This window comes from Pecten maximus, chromosome 5 (assembly GCF_902652985.1).
Source record: "Pecten maximus chromosome 5, xPecMax1.1, whole genome shotgun sequence".
NCBI lineage: Eukaryota > Metazoa > Mollusca > Bivalvia > Pectinida > Pectinidae > Pecten > Pecten maximus.
In genome coordinates, this window is record NC_047019.1 from 6,914,256 (window position 1) to 6,940,020 (window position 25,765).

Genomic DNA, 25,765 nt, shown 5'->3' on the forward strand with positions numbered 1-25,765 from the left:
GATCCATGCAGTGTCTGAGAAGGTCAAGAAGTGTCTGTTGAACAATAAGAATAAGATACAGGAAACAACATGTTCAGAAGATGGAGAGAGAGGCAGAAAAAAAAACGCTACATTTTCAGTTTAATTTTTAAGATGTGGCAAAGGTACGGGATATTGAAATGATTTTCATTCGTAAGGAATTATCAATTACTAAGGATCACCAGTATTAAGCCCATCAATATCTTTTTAAAAAATGGTGTTTAATTTAGTATAAGGAAATGGCTCCTGAATATTATAAACTTTTCCAGGATTATTATTATTTTTTTTAATCAAGAAATTATCATTTCTGATTCTATTTTGTTATTTTTTTAACTTTAAACATGTCATTTAAGTTTATCTTTTCTGTATTGATGTCATCATTAATCAACCTACATGGTACTTATTGATTGTAATTTCTAATTTGAATTTATCATTTTTTTCTAAAATTTGAATGTATCAATCACAGATTTATGCTTTTCACTGTATTGACTAATTATTGATTATCTCCCCTTGTTTACAGTTTTTGTTATCACAGTTCACTGTGCTCACACACACACCCCTTTCATGGTCCTGTTATTGTGAATTGGAAGGGGATTATGTGTGCATTGGAGTGTGGTTAAGTGATGTATCACCTACACTTCGATTGAGAGAGGTAGAAAGACGTTAGAATGCAGTAAAGTTTGATCGGCTCTATAGACAGTGTTAAGACATCTTGATGAACGATTAATTAATACATGCATGATATACTGGATCCTTGACCTCACAGTGTGCTCAGCTGGGTATTGTATTTATCGTAATCTGATGACCATAGGAAAACGATCGCTCCCCTTTGTACCGCAATAACAACCCATAATGCATTTTAGATTATTAGTCCTCTAAAGGTGACATCGGGGGGATTATAGGTTCCTCCCATCTGTCTGCCTGTCGATCTGTTCATCTGTCAGTCTGTCTGTCTGTCCGTCTCTCTCCACTCAGTTTCTGCACTTTTTGGATTCTGCACTTTTCTCGATCAGCCATGCTTCAAGATATGTTGGTTGAAGTATGTAACTTCAATATGGTTAGCTTCAGATCAAGTTGAGGTTTCAGGGTTTTTGGGTCAAGGTCAAGATCACTGTTACTATTTTTAGCAGGGGATGGTTGGGGACATGTATTGCTTAGCAATACCCAGCATTCTTGTTAAACTAAGAACTATTAGACAAAGTCTGGAATGATTTAAGATAATAGAACATTCAGCAATTCATTGAAATGATCTGCGATGCATGTTTCAGAGCAAATGATAGTACATGTGGAGAATTCAATTGAAACAAATTAGTGATTCCAATGGAGACATTTACAGGTTTTACGACTGCTCGATTGAGACATGCATGGTGGAAGTTTTTATACATAAATGAACAGAATTAAGAGTTCTGACTGACAGAGATTTTGATGACTTCATCATCATGAAGTTTCTGCAATGCTAAAAAGTATCTCCTTGAATTAGTGAGAATGTCGGTCCCTGTTGGATGAAGACCTGTTATGCTGTTTCAAAGTACTGTACACATCCTCTATACTGTCGATAAAGTGCTTCTGACTGATCCTAATGCCACTGCACCCCTTTAACCCGCCAAACAAGACGAGATCGGCGTTATATGATCCTTCTGTCGGGAACAGACGCAACTTTATGGCCATAAATTCAACTGGCATTTCAGATTGATGTGATATTTGAGAATACCGAAATCTTTTGTAATTAGATTCAACAAATCGCATCGGAACTTTAAAAAAATCTTACGATGGTTATATATCTGCTGTTGTATATGTTCATGAAATATTTACTCTGAAAAAATAATACTCCATCACATCCAATATATACATTTTTTGTAACCAATGAGTATCAGAATAAAATCAGTGGAGTAGATATATATATTTCTTTAAAAAATAAGAGTTCATTTAATGTCATATCAACCCCAAAGCCTAATAAAAGGAAGTTACCAGTGGATTTCTTTCACCAGATTAGAAACTGGGCTGAATATTATAAAAATATGTTTTGGAGATCAAAAATGGTTAGATCGTCATAGTAAACTAATATGCCGGTCATTTTGATTGGTCAGATAGTCACAGTAAGTCACAGTAAACCAATATGCTGGTCTATTGGTCAGATAGTCAAAATAACAAATATGCCAATCGATTGGATTGGATAGATAGTCACAGTAAGCCAATATGTCGGTCATTTGGATTGGTCAGAAAGTCACAGTAAGCCAATATGTCGGTCATTTGGATTGGTCAGAAAGTCACAGTAAGCCAATATGTCGATCACTTTGATTGGTCAGATAGTCACAGTTAAACAAAATAACAAATATGCCAATCGATTGGATTGGTTAGATAGTCACAGTTAGCCAATATGCCGGACATTTGGGTTGGTCAGAAAGTCACAGTTGACCGATATGTAGGTAATTTTGATTGGTCAGATAGTCACAGTACACCAGCATGTCGGTCATTTGGATTCGTCAGCTCGTCACAGTAAGTCAATATACCAGACTTTTGGATTGGTCAGATAGCCATAGTAAACCAATATGCTAGACATTTAGATGGATTTTCATAACACTGTTGGGACTAATCTTCAAGAGAGCTGACATACAGTTTTTTTATCCCTGTCAAATAAGATTGATGTTTATTTCGGATAGAATTTTTTTCATTTGTAAATGAGAAAAATAATTAAGCATTGGTGTATTAATTACTCACAATAGCACCCTAGCTGTTCTTAAATGACTTCCATGATCTATCGCTTTCATCTGACACCAATTCATTCACGCTTTCTTTCATTTTACTGCTTTGATTAGATGATTAGAAGGCACGTGTGTCTTCACATATTTCTCTGCCCTGTTTCATACATTGGTGATATCGTTCATCAGCTGCAGGTAATCCGGCGTTACTAATCCCTACTCAAATATTTGTTTGTTTGCTGGGTTCATTGCCCTGTAAACAGCATTTTGAGGTTGGGTCTCATTGTAGTAGTTGGTGACTACCTCACCAAACAACATATATACACCATCACTTGACCATGCTTTCCCAGTGAATATGGTTAAAGTGTCTTGCCCAAGGACAGAGCCGAGACAGCACAGACTGGCCTGATTCTCAGCTTCCTGAGACACAAACCGACACGGGTATATGTAGGGAGCGTTGAACTACATACCTCGGATCTTCACCTGAGGTTACGTGGCCGGACTGTAACTGATTAAGCTATCATGGTCCATCAAATGAAGATCATGGCAGTGATGTGTTACAATGTCATGTGACAGTTTGCTCTCTCTTCATGAACATTTCATGATTAACATCATTTGATCTGTATTTTAATTTACTAGCTCACTTTCCACACATAATTTCTAAAATAATTTTCAGAGATGCCTAAAACATACCCCAATTTTTTCCTTAAATATGCCTTCAATGGGTTTGTTAACCCTTTAATTCTATTTTTTCCCCATTTTTTCTTTCTACAAAAAATCTCCTTGGTTGATTTTATTATGTATGCGTTTTTCAAATGTTTTTGATAAATGGCAGTGGTTTACAGAGTACACCTACCACTGCCATATCAAAGAAAAATTTAAATCACATTTTCTATGCAAGCGACTAGTACTGTGAGTAAGGCCACTCACATGCTTCCATCCAAGCCAAAAAGTTGGTATAACTTGTATCACAATTGATGTAAAATAAATAAAGTTTAGGTTTACATTGATATACATCAAATACTGAAATAAACAACGGGCAATTTTTAATTCTATATTCATCAGATACATTTATATGTATAGTATAAACTATCGTTTGGTCCGTAAATATTACATGATAACCATCGTTTTATGTGTATATGTTACAGGTGGGTTTCCCGCTCGGTACTTGGTGGCGTTGATCTCGGGCATAGCAGGTATCTTTCTCGCGATAGTGGTGTACCTCGTGTGGTTTTATTGTCGTCAGAAACGGAGCCATCTTAACTGGCACGGGTCTTCAGACGGTGAGAATTCCCCGAATACCATCACCAACGATCTCAAGATCAGCCAAAGTACGCCCGACCTAGTTCACCAGTTAATGGCTGAAAATGGAGGCGTCAGCCACTCAAAACCTATCATTTTTAAACACACCCAACGTCAATCTACTTTACCTACGGTCTCCGAGAGGCATGTGTCATTCCAGCGTCAACTTTCCCACAAATTGGACTTGTCCAACATTGAATTTACTGTCCAAAGTGTAAAACACAAGGAACAGCCAAACCTCGGATCCATCAAGCCAGAGTTGTATAAACAGGTCTCCATCGACAGTATTAAAAGTGAGCATTTGCTCTGTGGCAAGCTCTTCTTCAGTCTAAAATACGACCATGACCTTGGTGAACTGAAGGTCCTTATTCACAGATCAGAAGATTTACCCTGCAAAAGATTTTTCAGGAACATCGGATCCATATGTGAAAATATATTTACTACCAGACAGGAAACACAAATGTCAGACAAAAGTTCACCGTAAAACTCTGAACCCCGAGTTCCATGAATCTTTCGCATTCTCAGTTCCATATAAGGAAATAACATCGAGAACGTTACAGTTTAATATTTATGATTTTGACCGATTTTCTCGCCATGATCTGATTGGTGCTGTAGTGGTGAAGGATATTTTAAGTGAGGGAAGTTTGCTGAAGGAAACCTTTTATGTGCGAGATATACTTTCAGCCAATCAGGTGAGTGCTTTGCTGTGGAGTCTTTTTCAACATTATATTTTCAGCCAATCAGGTGAGTGCACATGCAATGCTGTGGAGTCTTTTTCAACATTATATTTTCAGCCAATCAGGTGAGTATAATGTTATGGAGTCTTTTTCACATCCTTGTATTTGTATTTTCCATCTGCCAATCATGTAGGGGCTGCAGTGGCTGAGTGGTTAAAGTGTCATGACACTTTATTAATTACTAAACCTCCACCTCTGGGTTGCAAGTTCCAAACCCACGTGGGGCAGTTGCCAAGCTGGTACTGACGGAAGGTCATTGGTTTTTCTCCAGGTACTCCGGCTTTCCTCCACCTCCAGAACCTGGCACATCCTTAAACGACCCTGGCTGTTAATAGGATGTTAAACATGTTGATGTGACGTGATTGAATCAACATGACGTTAATGTTTTGTTGCCAGAGAGAGACATCAGTCATATTTCACAAAGACATCATACCCTAGGAGAGGGAGAGATGACAGAGAAATTGTATAATAGGGGATGAAATCACGCCCTGGGGACGGGGGAGAGATGACAGAGAAATTGTATAATAGGGGATGAAATCACGCCCTGGGGACGGGGGAGGGATTACAGAGAAATTGTATAATAGGGGATGAAATCACACCCTGGGGACGGGGGAGGGATTACAGAGAAATCATATAATAGGGGATGAAATCACACCCTGGGGACGGGGGAGGGATGACAGAGAAATTGTATAATAGGGGATGAAATCACACCCTGGGGACGGGGGAGGGATTACAGAGAAATCGTATAATAGAGGATGAAATCACACCCTGGGGACGGGGGAGAGATGACAGAGAAATCGTATAATAAGGGATGAAATCACACCCTGGGGACGGGGGAGGGATTACAGAGAAATTGTATAATAAGGGATGAAATCACACCCTGGGGACGGGGGAGGGATTACAGAGAAATCGTATAATAGGGGATGAAATCACACCCTGGGGACGGGGGAGGGATTACAGAGAAATTGTATAATAAGGGATGAAATCACACCCTGGGGACGGGGGAGGGATTACAGAGAAATTGTATAATAGGGGATGAAATCACACCCTGGGGACGGGGAGGGATGACAGAGAAATTGTATAATAGGGGATGAAATCACACCCTGGGGACGGGGGAGGGATTACAGAGAAATCATATAATAGGGGATGAAATCACACCCTTGGAATGGGGGAAGGATGACAGAGAAATCATATAATAGAGGATGAAATCACACCCTGGGGATGGGGAGGGATGACAGAGAAATCGTATAATAGGGGATGAAATCACGCCCTGGGGACGGGGGAGGGGTTACAGAGAAATCATATAATAGGGGATGAAATCACACCCTGGGGATGGGGGAGGGATTACAGAGAAATCATATAATAGGGGATGAAATCACGCCCTGGGGATGGGGAGGGATGACAGAGAAATCGTATAATAGGGGATGAAATCACGCCCTGGGGATGGGGGAGGGATTACAGAGAAATCATATAATAGGGGATGAAATCACGCCCTGGGGATGGGGAGGGATGACAGAGAAATTGTATAATAGGGGATGAAATCACACCCTGGGGACGGGGGAGGGATTACAGAGAAATCGTATAATAGGGGATGAAATCACACCCTGGGGACGGGGAGGGATGACAGAGAAATCGTATAACAGGGGGTGAAATCACACCCAGTAAAATATAGTATAAAAATTTGAAAAGGAAAAAGAAAAAAGATCAAGCAAGGTTTTACTGTAGTTTACGGGTTATAAGCTAGTCAATGCTCGGGGATAAGCCCAGCCCCCTATTTTCACGTTTTCTCCGCATATAGGACCATATTTGGGAATAAACCGATCCCCTATTTTTGAATGTCTAATCCACAATGAAAAAAAAATAATGATAAAATAAAATGAAAAATATGTTGTGAAAACGATCATATTCTGTAAAAAAAAAAACTATTGTTAAAACAATATTACCTATGTGAATTTGAATGGAATAAATAATTTATTACATTATTCTTAAGAATATTTCAGTCATAGATCATTGATATAGAATGGGCGATCCTTTAAGCTTCCATATTATAAACCAAGATGGCTGATTTTTTTTTCCCTTTTACATAGTCCCAGCTGGGTCTTAACCGGGATAAGCCCCCTACCTCGGCGCCCTCTTTTGCTTATACCTGGTAAAATATGGTACATTGTTAATACCTAAAGGTGACCTCATTGTTTTATGGTGAAGACAAGAGCAATGCTTGTATGAGAATTATACAGTTTTGTTCGGAGGCCAATCTTAACACACAGAATCATGATCTCGTTATGAAGCCAGCCATTGTAATGAGCTTAAAAGATTTCTGTTGACGAGTCTCGTGTAGTATTTTATTTATTTCATTACAGAATTAAATCTGTAGAACTCACAATTAAATCAAGCTCGTAGGAAATTTTAAAGCATGAATGTAGTAATTAAATTTCAAAACCACAGCTCAGAGCAATGTCATCAGAGCTTTGTTTTGAGGTAGTGGTATCCCTTGTTATATGTTAAGGTACATTTTTTTCATGTACATGTATATGTGACAGAACTCTTCATGGCAGTTCCAATCTACTGAATAATAAGAATGTACGCAGGAAATGAGCACAGCAGCGATGCGACTATGCCGTTGTTGACATGGCCATATTTATTTCTTGTCTCTCTGTAATTCTCGTGCCGAAACGTTGTATGAGAATAGGGCCTCATTTCCTGATCTGTATATGACCTGGACAGTTGTAGTTTACTCTTCCAATACAGCGGGGGTTTTTTGGCACAGCAACCGAATGTAATTACAACAGTTTGGACCTCTTCTTTACAATTATTCATTATCACTTTACAGGAAACGAATTGTTCTTTACAATTATACAATATCACTTTACTGGAAATGCATTATTTTTTACCATTATTCATTATCACTTAATTTACAGGAAATGAATTATTCTTTACAATTATTCATTATCACTTTACAGGAAATGAATTATTCTTTACAATTATTCATTATCACTTTACAGGAAATTAATTATTCTTTACAATTATTCATTATCACTTTACAGGAAATTAATTATTCTTTACAATTATTCATTATAATTACAGGAAATGCATTAGAGGTTTTATTTCAAAACGCAATATTAAAGAGGCTTACCCGCAGACGGACCAGTAAACGGCACATCTCCGATCACTAAATAAACTTCAGTACACGTTTCTATGTGACAAAATTAGAGGCTTTCCGACTTTATTTCTTGAAAACAATTACAGAATATGTATTTAAAAGACGTTTTAAAGCTCAACCTGAGAGGGAAATGTATGGAATATAACGGCAAATCTTCTTTGTAAATCGCCGCTGCCTTTGAAGTTATCACTGTGCGGCACTGTGCACGTGCTTGTTTCTTTGATGTGTCAATCAAATTAGACTCCACTTTATAGCGGGGACTTATTGCGGGTTGCGATTAAATAAATACTATTTAAAAAATGAGGTTTTAATATCACTTTTCAGCATTTTATAAGGAAAATAAAATGAAAAACTCAACAATTCCAACAATCTGTCATGTGTAAAAAATCTTTTTCTATTAGCCAATTTTTCTGATCTCTCTGCGGGCAAGCCTCTTTAAAGGAATGTGATTTGAATAATTCTGATAAAAGCTTAGGTTTATCACTAATTGAAAATGTGTTATTATTTAAAGTAAGCCACATAGAAATAATATATTAAGCTGATTTTTATTGGTGATATGGAGGTAATATTTTGTACATTTCATGAAATTGGAAGAATTTTGATATTTTCAAAATTGAAATAGATCATGTAGTGTCAGTAAGAAGCTAAAGATCTATCATTCCCTAACTCTACCTGAGATCTATAATTCCCTAACTCTACCTGAGATCTATAATTCCCTAACTCTACCTGAGATCTATAATTCCCTAACTCTACCTGAGATCTATAATTCTCTAACTCGACCTGAGATCTATAATTCCCTAACTCTACCTGAGTTCTATAATTCCCTAACTCTACCTAAGATCTATAATTCTTTAACTCTACCTGAGATCTATAATTCACTAACTCTACCTGAGATCTATAATCCCCTAACTCTACCCGAGATCTATAATTCACTAACTCTACCTGAGATCTATAATTCACTAACTCTAACTGGTACACAGAGATCTATAATTCTCTAACTCTACCTGATATCTATAATCCCCTAACTCTACCCGAGATCTATAATTCACTAACTCTACCTGATATCTATAATCCCCTAACTCTACCCGAGATCTATAATTCCCTAACTCTACCTGAGATCTATAATTCCTTAACTCTACCTGAGATCTATCATTCCCTAACTCTACCTGAGATCTGTCATTCCCTAACTCTACCTGAGATCTATAATTCCCTAACTCTACCCGAGATCTATAATTGACCCTAACCCTACCTGAGATCTATAATCCCCTAACTCTACCTGAGATCTATAATTCCCTAACTCTACCCTGAGATCTATAATTCTCTAACTCTACCTGAGATCTATAATTCCCTAACTCTACCTGAGATCTATCATTCCCTAACTCTACCTGAGATCTATAATTCCCTCACTCTACCCGAGATCTATAATTCTCTAACTCTACCTGAGATCTATAATTCCTTAACTCTACCTGAGATCTATAATTCCCTAACTCTACCTGAGATCTATAATTCCCTAACTCTACCTGAGATCTATAATTCCCTAACTCTACCCTGAGATCTATAATTCCCTAACTCTACCCGAGATCTATAATTCCCTCACTCTACCTGAGATCTATAATTCCCTAACTCTACCTGAGATCTATAATTCCCTCACTCTACCCGAGATCTATAATTCACTAACTCTACCTGAGATCGATAATTCCCTAACTCTACCTGAGATCTATAATTCCCTCACTCTACCCGAGATCTATAATTCCCTCACTCTACCCGAGATCTATAATTCCCTAACTCTACCTGAGATCTATCATTCCCTAACTCTACCTGAGATCTATCATTCCCTAACTCTACCTGAGATCTGTCATTCCCTAACTCTACCTGAGATCTATAATTCTCTAACTCTACCTGAGATCTGTCATTCCCTAACTCTACCTGAGATCTATAATTCCCTAACTCTACCTGAGATCTATAATTCCCTAACTCTACCTGAGATCTATAATTCCCTAACTCTACCTGAGATCTATAATTCCCTAACTCTACCTGAGATCTATAATTCCCTAACTCTACCCGAGATCTATAATTCCCTAACTCTACCTGAGATCTATAATTCCCTAACTCTACCCGAGATCTATAATTCCCTCACTCTACCTGAGATCTATAATTCTCTAACTCTACACCTGAGATCTATAATTCCCTAACTCTACCTGAGATCTATAATTCCCTAACTCTACCTGAGATCTGTCATTCCCTAACTCTACCTGAGATCTATAATTCCCTTACTCTACCTGAGATCTATAATTCCCTAACCCTACCTGAGATCTATAATTCCCTAACTCTACCTGAGATCTATAATTCCCTAGCTCTACCTGAGATCTATAATTCCCTTACTCTACCTGAGATCTATAATTCACTAACTCTACCTGAGATCTATAATCCCCTTACTCTACCCGAGATCTATAATTCCCTAACTCTACCTGAGATCTGTCATTCCCTAACTCTACCTGAGATCTATCATTCCCTAACTCTACCTGAGATCTATAATTCTCTAACTCTACCTGAGATCTATCATTCCCTAACTCTACCTGAGATCTATAATTCCCTAACTCTACCTGAGATCTATAATTCCCTAACTCTACCTGAGATCTATAATTCCCTAACTCTACCCGAGATCTATAATTCCCTTACTCTATCTGAGATCTATAATTCCCTAACTCTACCTGAGATCTATAATTCCCTAACTCTACCTGAGATCTATAATTCCCTTACTCTATCTGAGATCTATAACTCCCTAACTCTACCTGAGATCTATAATTCCCTAACTCTACCTGAGATCTATAATCCCCTAACTCTACCTGAGATCTATAATTCCCTAACTCTACCTGAGATCTATAATTCCCTAACTCTACCTGAGATCTATCATTCCCTAACTCTACCTGAGATCTATAATTCCCTAACTCTACCTGAGATCTATAATTCCCTAACCCTACCTGAGATCTATCATTCCCTAACTCTACCTGAGATCTATAATTCCCTAACCCTACCTGAGATCTATCATTCCCTAACTCTACCTGAGATCTATAATTCCCTAACTCTACCTGAGATCTATAATTCCCTAACTCTACCTGAGATCTATAACTCCCTAACTCTACCTGAGATCTATAACTCCCTAACTCTACCTGAGATCTATAATTCCCTTACCCTACCTGAGATCTATAATTCCCTAACTCTACCTGAGATCTATAACTCCCTAACTCTACCTGAGATCTATAATTCCCTAACTCTACCTGAGATCTATCATTCTCTAACTCTACCTGAAATCTATAATTCACTAACTCTACCTGTGATCTATAATTCCCTTACTCTACCTGAGATCTGTCATTCCTTAACTCTACCTGAGATCTATAATTCCCTAACTCTACCTGAGATCTGTCATCCCCTAACTCTACCTGAGATCTATAATTCCCTAACTCTACCTGAGATCTATAATTCCCTAACTCTACCTGAGATCTATAATTCCCTAACTCTACCCGAGATCTATCATTCCCTAACTCTACCTGAGATCTGTCATTCCCTAACTCTACCTGAGATCTATAATTCCCTAACTCTACCTGAGATCTATAATTCCCTAACTCTACCTGAGATCTATAATTCCCTAACTCTACCTGAGATCTATAATTCCCTTACTTGACCTGAGATCTATAACTCCCTAACTCTACCTGAGATCTATAACTCCCTAACCCTACCTGAGATCTATAATTCACTAACTCTACCTTAGATCTATAATTCCCTAACTCTACCTGAGATCTATAATTCACTAACTCTACCTGAGATCTATAATTCATTAACTCTACCTGAGATCTATAATTCACTAACTCTACCTGAGATCTATAATTCCCTAACTCTACCTGAGATCTATAATTCACTAACTCTACCTGAGATCTATAATTCCCTAACTCTACCTGAGATCTGTCATCACCTAACTCTACCTGAGATCTATAATTCCCTTACTTTACCTGAGATCTATTGAACTCCCTAACTCTACCCGAGATCTATAATTCCCTAACTCTACCCGAGATCAATCATTCCCTCACTCTACCTGAGATCAATAATTCCCTCACTCTACCTGAGATCTATAATTCCCTAACTCTACCTGAGATCTATCATTCCCTAACTCTACCTGGTACACAGCAATCTATAAATCGCTAATTCTAACAATATTCGATGTTGATTTTCATCAGTGGTATCACTACAAGTAAATATTGACATTTCACACCTAATCATCGATGACCTATCGCCTGTAGGATACAATGAGTTCTACTTCTACAGCATCATACAAAAAACTACCAGACCCCTGATTATCTGTAATATCGTTACATTTCAACAGCAAACAGAACAAACACTTTATAAAATTCCTTTGTTTCAAATCGTAATTTAGCCATGACTCATTGATTTCAAGGCCAATCAGAGGAATTCAACTTTAGAATTGAATTGAAAACAGAAAGATGTGTGAAAGATTAGACTAATTTTCCAACAAAGCAAATTACCATTTGAGGCTGTTTGGTGCAAATTTCAACTGTGCTGGTGAATAGTTTTCCTATTCTCCAGTAATCACAGAGGTAGTGAGCTGCTATATTTTTTTCCCTTTAGGTTGTTTAGGGAATGGGGTATTGTTTAAATCCGCTAAAGTAAAAGTTAAATACCATATTTATCCTCAAACAAGCCCCTTCTCTAATGAAAAAGCTTAGTACCATAATTATCCTCAAATAAGCCCCTCCTCTAATGTAAGAGTTTAGTACCGTATTTATCCTCAAATAAGTCCACTCCCTTCTTTAAAAGTTCAGTACCATATTTATCCTCAAGCAAGCCCCCTCTTCTATTCTTAAAGTTTAGTACCATATTTATCCTCAAATAATCCCCATCCTCTAAATTAAAAGTTCAGTACCATATTGAACCTCAAATAAGCCCCTCCTCTAGTGTAAAAGTTTAGTACCATATTTATCCTCAAATAAGCCCCTTCTCTAGAGTAAAATTTCAGAACCGTATTTATCCTCTAATAAGCCCCCTTCTCTAGTGTAAAAGTTCAATACCATATTATTTGTTTGTTGGTTGTTGATAAGTGTCCAAACTATATTCAATAAAGTAAAAACAAACACAGGGTCATTGTACTTCAATATTTTTATAATTTTCACCTTAATTACCATTTTTACCTGATCATATTACCTGAAATGATAACATAGGACCATAACAAATAGATATTTTGAAGGGTAAAGGTACCAACCATTGCCACTCAAAATTTCATGGACCAGGTTCATGGACTGGTCGACCCCATAACTTCCATGTTTTGCCAACTTGTATGTCCTCTGATGGAGGAGACCTCTCTCAGGAGACCTACAAGGTACACGTACACAAGACAAAAAATCTCACGTAATTTCGAAAAAGTTCTCCCTCCATATCACGTCTAGCCATAATGCACTTGATAGTAGGGTTACATAGTAGGGCTACATCCAGTCCAGTGCCAAATAGTGTCATTCGTTAACGTGCGTGACCCTTCTTCATCAGATCCGAGGGCATTGAATCCTGGTCGTCATGGTGAAAGATGCAGTAGTGCTATGGTTTGTGTCATCGGCCGCCAATATATTGACCTGGTCAATTTTATTAAAATGAATATCTATCTGTCTGTTTTTTAGAACGTGCTTTATGACAAAATTAAACCCCTTATTTCTCTGAAAGATTGTGCAGGGGTGTTGTGTTGAAATGAATTACTTTGGTGATGGATAGTTTGTGGAATATCTAAAATAGAAAATAGTGTGCCATATAAACTGAAGCGATAAAAGCAGTCATTGCTACACAGCTCTGCCAGTCATCTTTGTGTCGATCAACAAATCCATTTGACAACACGGAAGGCGTCCAGTTTAATCGTTGTCTCGCTGTAGAAGTGGTCAGTTTTAGGATGTTTGAATACCAGATAATTGACGTGAACATTCTTGCTGTGACGAAATTAGCAGATAAATTACTGCAGTTAATCATTCTGACTTCAAATAGCTCTAAAAGCTGCAAATAATGTCTCCGCCATGTTTTATTCTAAAAGAGTCTCTCATTATTGACCGAAGGATGTTTTTAAATGTCCTCACTCCAAATTCAGTTTTTCTTTAAAATGTTGTTTTAATGCTTGCTCGACAGCAGTTTGAATTAGTTGGCACGGTGCCCTGCCTCATAAGAGGGCAAATATAAATGAGATAATTTCTTTGATCATATTTTTTGAAATTCTAAATCAAGTTTTTGACTGATTACCAGGCAGAGATTATATGAACATGTAAACTTAAAAACTCCAAAATGTTTGAAATCTTAGTTTTGGAATATTTTCAATGTTTTCATGTTTAATTTTTCAACAATTGTGTTTGTTTGTTTGTTTCATTTGTTTAACATCCTATAAACAGCTAAGGTCATTTAAGGACGGCCTCCTATTTGTGCGATATGCATGCATGTGGTGAGTGCATATGCGTGTTTTGGGAGGCTGCGGTAATGTTCGTGTTGAGTCGTCTTGTGATAGTCTGGAACTTTTGCCGATTTATAGTGCTACCTCACTGAAGCATACTGCTGAAGACACCCAGCAGGACACCCCACTTGGTCACATTAAAACTGCAAACTTTAGGAAGATATATATAATGATTTCACTAGGGAGCAAACCCAGGACAGCTGGTGCTAGTCTGATATAATGCTCTTCCGATCAAGCTAAAGCGATGATTCTCTAACTGAGGGATATCTTGTGGCTAGGTTTCACCAGGGTTAAATACTAAGAAGTCATGTCCCTTAAAAGTGGTGTTTGTAAGTTCACAACCAGTGAAACCCTAGGGACGTAGGTTTCCTCACCATCTGTCCGTCTGTCCAATTCGTCTGTCCGTCCGTCTGTCTTTTCTGAACTATGCTTCAAGAAATGTTGGTATGTTAAAACGTCAGTATGAAAAGCTACAGATCAAGTTCGAGTTTCAGGGTTTTTGGGTCAAGGTCAAGGTCACTATCAGGGCCAGTAGGGGACATGTATTGCTTAGCAATGCATAGCATGCTTGATCAATTTTAGGACTGATCAGAATTTTTTTTTTTTTTAAACATCTTTTATCAATGAAGAAGCTGATTACGAAAAAGCTAATCACAAAAAATGTAAAGGTAATCACGAGAAAGGTACAGAAAAGTTTAAACTCGTATAAAGCCAATAAAAATCACATGATGGTTTGTTCTGAGATCCCCTTGGGATATCATACATGTTTTTACTGTTCAACACTCATATGCTTTATTTGATTGCCTTGACCGAGAAATGAAATATTTATCAAGCTTCCTCGTGCTTTATTGACCAATCAGGATGTCACACACTTTCAACAATACAACATAGTGACATCATTAAATCATTGTTATTTATGAATATTCATCATTCAAACAAAGACAGGTTTTTAACACAATGATTCTTTATGCATGTTTGTATTGATAGAGGGTTATCTATGAGTTACACTGATATTCTCTATTCAAAATGTTTTATTAAATGGCCATATTGATTTCATTCTGATGATAATTTTACAGCATCACGATTACAAGGTTCATAGAGAATGTATCAATATTGATAAAATCGTTGCCTTTTAATTATTTCACCGTTTTATATGGTTAGAATGTGGAATAGGCAATACATTATGGAAACCATAGGAGTGTCATTATGTAAATTGAACAGAAAAATTGTTTGTGTGATGACTCTTTACCCAATATGATATATTAAGTGTAAGAGTTGTCTCCCCCTAACAGTTTTGTTCTATACATTACAGGAGATGTTCGAGTTTAGAGTCTAATTCACTCAATAACAGTTTTGTTCTGAGCATTATTGGAGAAGTTTGGCTTCATTCAGAGTTGTCTCCCAATAATGGTTTTGGTCTGAACATTGCTGGAGAAGTTTGACATTAGAGTTGTCTCCCCATTATGGTTTTGTTCTGAACATTGCTGGAGAAGTTCGACATTAGAGTTGTCTCCCCATTATGGTTTTGTTCTGAACATTGCTAGAGAAGTTCGACATTAGAGTTGTCTCCCCATAATGTTTTTGTTCTATACATTTAACAGGAGAAGTTTGACATTAGAGTTAGAGTTGTCTCCTCATAATGGTTTTGTCCTAAACATTTCAGAAGTTTGACTTTAAAGTTGTCTTCCTATGATAGTTTTGTCCTAAATATTTAACAGAAGAAGTTTGACTTCAGAGTTATCTCCTCATGTTAGTTTTGTCCTATATATTTTACAGGGGAAATTTGACTTTAGAATTGTCTCCCCATAACTGTTTCATTCTATATATTTAACAGAAGTTTGACTTTAGAGTTGTCTCCCCATAACTGTTTCATTCTATTTATCAGGAGAAATTTGACTTTAGAATTGTCTCCCCATAACTGTTTCATTCTATATATTTAACAGGAGAAATTTGACTTTAGAGTTGTCTCCCCATAACTGTTTCATTCTATATATTTTACAGGGGAAATTTGACTTTAGAATTGTCTCCCCATAACTGTTTCATTCTATATATTTAACAGAAGTTTGACTTTAGAGTTGTCTCCCCATAACTGTTTCATTCTATTTATCAGGAGAAATTTGACTTTAGAGTTGTCTCCCCATAACTGTTTCATTCTATTTAACAGGAGAAATTTGACGTTAGAGTTGTCTCCCCATAACTGTTTCATTCTATTTAACAGGAGAAATTTGACGTTAGCATTGTCTCTCCATAACTGTTTCATTCTATATATTTAACAGAAGTTTGACTTTAGAGTTGTCTCCCCATAACTGTTTTATTCTATATATTTAACAGGAGAAGTTTGACTTCGGAGAGTTGATGTTATCACTCTGTTACCTGCCCACGGCTGGAAGACTGACGCTGACCGTGGTCAAGGCCCGTAACCTAAAAGCAATGGACATCACAGGTTCATCAGGTAACTTGGACACTGCATACTGAGTTAAAATTTCATTATAATTACTTTGTAGCATATTGTATTTGCCAATGATAACACTGCCCAAGTAGCTTTGTATTATAAGTAGTATTCAACAACCAACATTTGGAGTCATCTGCCACTTGTTGATCTTGAAATGGCTGTAGTATTCCATTTTAATTCATTCTAAATCAACTATGTTCTTTTCTGGTAAAAATGCTTCTTCTGAAAAATGGGTTTAATAGATCCATGAACGTTTGCTATATATTTGTAATGTTGTGTCCAGAGATCTCCTACAATTTTCGACAGATCTTCATGAGACATAGTTGTGTTTCCCTGACCAACATTTTGAGTTGACAATTTTTACAGAAGTTATTGCCTTTGTTTATTTCAGTATTATAATCTTTTCCAGAGATCTTCTATATTTTATATCCTTGTTTTAAACTAATCTCTATGAAATTTATTCTAGGAAGGATTGCATGGTTACCATTTATGTACAATATATGGCTTCTTAAAGAGTATTTTGTTTTATTCTTGTTGTTACACTTTCAAATATCATGTATTTTGTTACACAAATCCATGTCAGTTTTTTCATCTCATGGAAGTATATTGTTGAAAGTGTCCCTGACGTGACCCTTATTTTTACAGATCCGTACATGAAGGTTTCCCTGACGTGACCCTTATTTTTCAGATCCGTACTAAAGGTTTCCCTGACGTGACCCTTATTTTTACAGATCCGTACGTGAAGGTTTCCCTGAAGTGACCCTTATTTTTACAGATCCGTACGTGAAGGTTTCTCTGACCTGACCGTTATTTTTACAGATCCGTACGTGAAGGTTTCCCTGACGTGACCATTATTTTTACAGATCCTTATGTGAAGGTTTCCCTGACCTGACCTTTATTTTCACAGATCCGTACGTGAAGGTTTCCCTGACGTGACCGTTTCTCTGACCTGACCCTTATTTTTACAGATCCGTACGTGAAGGTTTCCCTGACGTGACCTTTATTTTTACAGATCCGTACGTGAAGGTTTCTTTGACCTGACCCTTATTTTTACAGATCCGTACGTGAAGGTTTCCCTGACGTGACCCTTATTTTTACAGATCCGTACGTGAAGGTTTCCCGGATGTGACCCTTATTTTTACAGATCCGTACGTGAAGGTTTCCCGGATGTGACCCTTATTTTTACAGATCCGTACATGAAGGTTTCCCTGACGTGACCTTTATTTTTACAGATCCGTACGTGAAGGTTTCCCTGACGTGACCTTTATTTTTACAGATCCGTACGTGAAGGTTTCCCTGACGTGACCTTTATTTTTACAGATCCGAACGTGAAGGTTCCCTGACGTGACCTTTATGTTTACAGATCCGTACGTGAAGGTTTCTCTGACCTGACCCTTATTTTTACAGATCCGTACGTGAAGGTTTCCCTGACGTGACCTTTATTTTTACAGATCCGTACGTGAAGGTTTCCCTGACGTGACCTTATTTTTACAGATCCGAACGTGAAGGTTTCCCTGACGTGACCTTTATGTTTACAGATCCGTACGTGAAGGTTTCTCTGACCTGACCCTTATTTTTACAGATCCGTACATGAAGGTTTCCCTGACGTGACCCTTATTTTTACAGATCCGTACGTGAAGGTTTCCCTGACATGACCATTATTTTTACAGATCCGTACGTGAAGGTTTCTCTGACCTGACCCTTATTTTTACAGATCCGTACATGAAGGTTTCCCTGACGTGACCCTTATTTTTACAGATCCGTACGTGAAGGTTTCCCTGACGTGACCCTTATTTTTACAGATCCGTACTAAAGGTTTCCCTGACATGACCATTATTTTTACAGATCCGTACGTGAAGGTTTCCCTGACATGACCCTTATTTTTACAGATCCGTACGTGAAGGTTTCCCTGACGTGACCTTTAATATTTTTACAGATCCGTACGTGAAGGTTTCCCTGATGTGTCAGGGGAAGAGGATAAAGAAGAGGAAGACCTCTGTGAAGAGAAACACACTGAACCCTGTCTACAACGAGGCTATGGTGTTTGATGTACCACAGGAAAATGTCGACGATGTGTACCTGGTCATTAAAATGATCGACTACGATAGGTAGGGTCTGTTTTACTTGGTGTCAGACAGGAAGGCCCTCTGCTTTGTCAGAATATAAGTATGATTTTAGCTTAGTCTGAATATAAGTCTGATTTTAGCTTAGTCAGAATATATGACTAATTTAATTTAGTCGGAATATACATGTATGTCTAAATTTACCTTAGTCAAAATATATATAGTTTTGCTAGAGTCTGACTATATATCTAGTAATATTAATGAGTCTGAGGACACTGCCAGTATTACACCAGTATAGAGTATTAGGTCTGAGGTAGACCACCACTAGTGTTACACCAGTATTTGTGATAGAGTATTAGGTCTGAGCTAGACCACCCCTAGTGTTACACCAGTATTTGAGATAGAGTATTAGGTCTGAGCTAGACCACTACTAGTGTTACACCAGTATTTGAGATAGAGTATTAGGTCTGAGTTAGACCACCAGTATTTGAGATAGAGTATTAGGTCTGAGCTAGACCACCCCTAGTGTTACACCAGTATTTGAGATAGAGTATTAGGTCTGAGCTAGACCACTACTAGTGTTACACCAGTATTTGAGATAGAGTATTAGGTCTGAGTTAGACCACCAGTATTTGAGATAGAGTATTAGGTCTGAGCTAGACCACTACTAGTGTTACACCAGTATTTGTGATAGAGTATTAGGTCTGAGTTAGACCACTACTAGTGTTACACCAGTATTTTTGATAGAGTATTAGGTCTGAGCTAGACCACTACTAGTGTTACACCAGTATAGAGTATTAGGTCTGAGCGAGACCACCACTAGTGTTACACCAGTATTTGAGATAGAGTATTAGGTCTGAGCTAGACCACTACTAGTGTTACACCAGTATTTGTGATAGAGTATCAGGTCTGAGCTAGACCACTACTAGTGTTACACCAGTATTTGTGATAGAGTATCAGGTCTGAGCTAGACCACCAGTATTTGAGATAGAGTATTAGGTCTGAGCTAGACCACTACTAGTGTTACACCGGTATTTTTGATAGAGTATTAGGTCTGAGCTAGACCACTACTAGTGTTACACCAGTATTTGTGATAGAGTATTAGGTCTGAGCTAGACCACCCCTAGTGTTACACCAGTATTTGTGATAGAGTATTAGGTCTGAGCTAGACCACTACTAGTGTTACACCAGTATTTGTGATAGAGTATTAGGTCTGAGCTAGACCACCAGTATTTGTGATAGAGTATTAGGTCTGAGCTAGACCACCAGTATTTGTGATAGAGTATTAGGTCTGAGCTAGACCACCAGTATTTGTGATAGAGTATTAGGTCTGAGCTAGACCACCAGTATTTGTGATAGAGTATTAGGTCTGAGCTAGACCACCCCTAGTGTTACACCAGTATTTGTGATAGAGTATTAGGTCTGAGCGAGACCACCCCTAGCGTTACACCAGTATTTGAGATAGAGTATTAGGTCTGAGCTAGACCACCAGTATTTGTGTTACACCAGTATAGAGTATTAGGTCTGAGCGAGACCACCACTAGTGTTACACCAGTATTTGAGATAGAGTATCAGGTCTGAGTTAGACCACAACTAGTTTTACACCAGTATTTGAGATAGAGTATTAGGTCTGAGCTAGACCACTACTTAGTGTTACCCAGCATTTGTGATAGAGTATTAGGTCTGAGCTGGACCACCCCTAGTGTTATACCAGTATTTGAGATAGAGTATTAGGTCTGAGCTAGACCACCAGTATTTCAGATAGAGTATTAGGTCTGAGCTAGACCACCAGTATTTGTGATAGAGTATTAGGTCTGAGCTAGACCACCAGTATTTGTGATAGAGTATTAGGTCTGAGCTAGACCACCAGTATTTGTGATAGAGTATTCGGTCTGAGCTAGACCACCAGTATTTGTGATAGAGTATTAGGTCTGAGCTAGACCACCAGTATTTGTGATAGAGTATTCGGTCTGAGCTAGACCACCAGTATTTGTGATAGAGTATTAGGTCTGAGCTAGACCACCAGTATTTGTGATAGAGTATTAGGTCTGAGCTAGACCACCAGTATTTGTGATAGAGTATTAGGTCTGAGCTAGACCACCCCTAGTGTTACACCAGTATTTGTGATAGAGTATTAGGTCTGAGCTAGACCACCAGTATTTGTGATAGAGTATTAGGTCTGAGCTAGACCACCAGTATTTGTGATAGAGTATCAGGTCTGAGCTAGACCACTATTAGTGTTACACCAGTATTTGTGATAGAGTATCAGGTCTGAGCTAGACCACCAGTATTTGAGATAGAGTATTAGGTCTGAGCTAGACCACTACTAGTGTTACACCAGTATTTTTGATAGAGTATTAGGTCTGAGCTAGACCACTACTAGTGTTACACCAGTATAGAGTATTAGGTCTGAGCTAGACCACCACTAGTGTTACACCAGTATTTGAGATAGAGTATTAGGTCTGAGCTAGACCACTACTAGTGTTACACCAGTATTTGTGATAGAGTATCAGGTCTGAGCTAGACCACTACTAGTGTTACACCAGTATTTGTGATAGAGTATTAGGTCTGAGCTAGACCACCAGTATTTGAGATAGAGTATTAGGTCTGAGCTAGACCACTACTAGTGTTACACCAGTATTTGTGATAGAGTATTAGGTCTGAGCTAGACCACTACTAGTGTTACACCAGTATTTGTGATAGAGTATTAGGTCTGAGCTAGACCACCCCTAGTGTTACACCAGTATTTGTGATAGAGTATTAGGTCTGAGCTAGACCACTACTAGTGTTACACCAGTATTTGTGATAGAGTATTAGGTCTGAGCTAGACCACCAGTATTTGTGATAGAGTATTAGGTCTGAGCTAGACCACTACTAGTGTTATACCAGTATTTGAGATAGAGTATTAGGTCTGAGTTAGACCACTACTAGTGTTATACCAGTATTTGAGATAGAGTATCAGGTCTGAGTTAGACCACTACTAGTGTTACACCAGTATTTGAGATAGAGTATTAGGTCTGAGCTAGACCACCACTAGTGTTACACCAGTATTTGAGATAGAGTATCAGGTCTGAGCTAGACCACCAGTATTTGAGATAGAGTATTAGGTCTGAGCTAGACCACTACTAGTGTTACACCAGTATAGAGTATTAGGTCTGAGCGAGACCACCAGTATTTGTGATAGAGTATTAGGTCTGAGCTAGACCACCAGTATTTGTGATAGAGTATTAGGTCTGAGCTAGACCACCAGTATTTGTGATAGAGTATTAGGTCTGAGCGAGACCACCAGTATTTGTGATAGAGTATTAGGTCTGAGCTAGACCACCAGTATTTGTGATAGAGTATTAGGTCTGAGCTAGACCACCAGTATTTCAGATAGAGTATTAGGTCTGAGCTAGACCACCAGTATTTGTGATAGAGTATTAGGTCTGAGCTAGACCACCAGTATTTGTGATAGAGTATTAGGTCTGAGCTAGACCACCAGTATTTGTGATAGAGTATTAGGTCTGAGCTAGACCACCAGTATTTGTGATAGAGTATTAGGTCTGAGCTAGACCACCAGTATTTGTGATAGAGTATCAGGTCTGAGCTAGACCACTACTAGTGTTACACCAGTATTTGTGATAGAGTATCAGGTCTGAGCTAGACCACCAGTATTTGAGATAGAGTATTAGGTCTGAGCTAGACCACTACTAGTGTTACACCAGTATTTGTGATAGAGTATTAGGTCTGAGCTAGACCACTACTAGTGTTACACCAGTATAGAGTATTAGGTCTGAGCTAGACCACTACTAGTGTTACACCAGTATAGAGTATTAGGTCTGAGCTAGACCACCACTAGTGTTACACCAGTATAGAGTATTAGGTCTGAGCTAGACCACTACTAGTGTTACACCAGTATAGAGTATTAGGTCTGAGCTAGACCACTACTAGTGTTACACCAGTATAGAGTATCAGGTCTGAGCTAGACCACCAGTATTTGAGATAGAGTATTAGGTCTGAGCTAGACCACTACTAGTGTTACACCAGTATTTTTGATAGAGTATTAGGTCTGAGCTAGACCACTACTAGTGTTACACCAGTATAGAGTATTAGGTCTGAGCTAGACCACTACTAGTGTTACACCAGTATAGAGTATTAGGTCTGAGCTAGACCACCACTAGTGTTACACCAGTATTTGAGATAGAGTATTAGGTCTGAGCTAGACCACTACTAGTGTTACACCAGTATTTGTGATAGAGTATCAGGTCTGAGCTAGACCACTACTAGTGTTACACCAGTATTTGTGATAGAGTATCAGGTCTGAGCTAGACCACCAGTATTTGAGATAGAGTATTAGGTCTGAGCTAGACCACTACTAGTGTTACACCAGTATTTTTGATAGAGTATTAGGTCTGAGCTAGACCACTACTAGTGTTACACCAGTATTTTTGATGGAGTATTAGGTCTGAGCTAGACCACCCCTAGTGTTACACCAGTATTTGTGATAGAGTATTAGGTCTGAGCTAGACCACTACTAGTGTTACACCAGTATTTGTGATAGAGTATTAGGTCTGAGCTAGACCACCAGTATTTGTGATAGAGTATTAGGTCTGAGCTAGACCACCAGTATTTGTGATAGAGTATTAGGTCTGAGCTAGACCACCAGTATTTGTGATAGAGTATTAGGTCTGAGCTAGACCACCAGTATTTGTGATAGAGTATCAGGTCTGAGCTAGACCACTATTAGTGTTACACCAGTATTTGTGATAGAGTATCAGGTCTGAGCTAGACCACCAGTATTTGAGATAGAGTATTAGGTCTGAGCTAGACCACTACTAGTGTTACACCAGTATTTTTGATAGAGTATTAGGTCTGAGCTAGACCACTACTAGTGTTACACCAGTATAGAGTATTAGGTCTGAGCTAGACCACCACTAGTGTTACACCAGTATTTGAGATAGAGTATTAGGTCTGAGCTAGACCACTACTAGTGTTACACCAGTATTTGTGATAGAGTATCAGGTCTGAGCTAGACCACTACTAGTGTTACACCAGTATTTGTGATAGAGTATCAGGTCTGAGCTAGACCACCAGTATTTGAGATAGAGTATTAGGTCTGAGCTAGACCACTACTAGTGTTACACCGGTATTTTTGATAGAGTATTAGGTCTGAGCTAGACCACTACTAGTGTTACACCAGTATTTTTGATGGAGTATTAGGTCTGAGCTAGACCACCCCTAGTGTTACACCAGTATTTGTGATAGAGTATTAGGTCTGAGCTAGACCACTACTAGTGTTACACCAGTATTTGTGATAGAGTATTAGGTCTGAGCTAGACCACCAGTATTTGTGATAGAGTATTAGGTCTGAGCTAGACCACCAGTATTTGTGATAGAGTATTAGGTCTGAGCTAGACCACCAGTATTTGTGATAGAGTATTAGGTCTGAGCTAGACCACCAGTATTTGTGATAGAGTATTAGGTCTGAGCTAGACCACCAGTATTTGTGATAGAGTATTAGGTCTGAGCTAGACCACCCCTAGTGTTACACCAGTATTTGTGATAGAGTATTAGGTCTGAGCGAGACCACCCCTAGCGTTACACCAGTATTTGAGATAGAGTATTAGGTCTGAGCTAGACCACCAGTATTTGTGTTACACCAGTATAGAGTATTAGGTCTGAGCGAGACCACCACTAGTGTTACACCAGTATTTGAGATAGAGTATCAGGTCTGAGTTAGACCACAACTAGTTTTACACCAGTATTTGAGATAGAGTATTAGGTCTGAGCTAGACCACTACTTAGTGTTACCCAGCATTTGTGATAGAGTATTAGGTCTGAGCTGGACCACCCCTAGTGTTATACCAGTATTTGAGATAGAGTATTAGGTCTGAGCTAGACCACCAGTATTTCAGATAGAGTATTAGGTCTGAGCTAGACCACCAGTATTTGTGATAGAGTATTAGGTCTGAGCTAGACCACCAGTATTTGTGATAGAGTATTCGGTCTGAGCTAGACCACCAGTATTTGTTATAGAGTATTAGGTCTGAGCTAGACCACCAGTATTTGTGATAGAGTATTAGGTCTGAGCTAGACCACCAGTATTTGTGATAGAGTATTAGGTCTGAGCTAGACCACCCCTAGTGTTACACCAGTATTTGTGATAGAGTATTAGGTCTGAGCTAGACCACCAGTATTTGTGATAGAGTATTAGGTCTGAGCTAGACCACCAGTATTTGTGATAGAGTATCAGGTCTGAGCTAGACCACTATTAGTGTTACACCAGTATTTGTGATAGAGTATCAGGTCTGAGCTAGACCACCAGTATTTGAGATAGAGTATTAGGTCTGAGCTAGACCACTACTAGTGTTACACCAGTATTTGTGATAGAGTATTAGGTCTGAGCTAGACCACTACTAGTGTTACACCAGTATAGAGTATTAGGTCTGAGCTAGACCACCACTAGTGTTACACCAGTATTTGAGATAGAGTATTAGGTCTGAGCTAGACCACTACTAGTGTTACACCAGTATTTGTGATAGAGTATCAGGTCTGAGCTAGACCACTACTAGTGTTACACCAGTATTTGTGATAGAGTATTAGGTCTGAGCTAGACCACCAGTATTTGAGATAGAGTATTAGGTCTGAGCTAGACCACTACTAGTGTTACACCAGTATTTGTGATAGAGTATTAGGTCTGAGCTAGACCACTACTAGTGTTACACCAGTATTTGTGATAGAGTATTAGGTCTGAGCTAGACCACCCCTAGTGTTACACCAGTATTTGTGATAGAGTATTAGGTCTGAGCTAGACCACTACTAGTGTTACACCAGTATTTGTGATAGAGTATTAGGTCTGAGC

General features: G+C 38.4%; 1 protein-coding gene across 1 annotated transcript in view; it reads left to right on the top strand.

Moving 5' to 3' along the window:
* Positions 1 to 25,765, top strand: part of LOC117326991 (synaptotagmin-9-like) — an 84,639-nt gene that overhangs the window by 41,531 nt on the left and 17,343 nt on the right. The window contains 4 exon segments of the mRNA XM_033883800.1: positions 3,866 to 4,407; positions 4,409 to 4,711; positions 16,738 to 16,858; positions 18,795 to 18,966. Coding sequence (XP_033739691.1) covers positions 3,866 to 4,407; positions 4,409 to 4,711; positions 16,738 to 16,858; positions 18,795 to 18,966 — 1,138 coding nt within the window.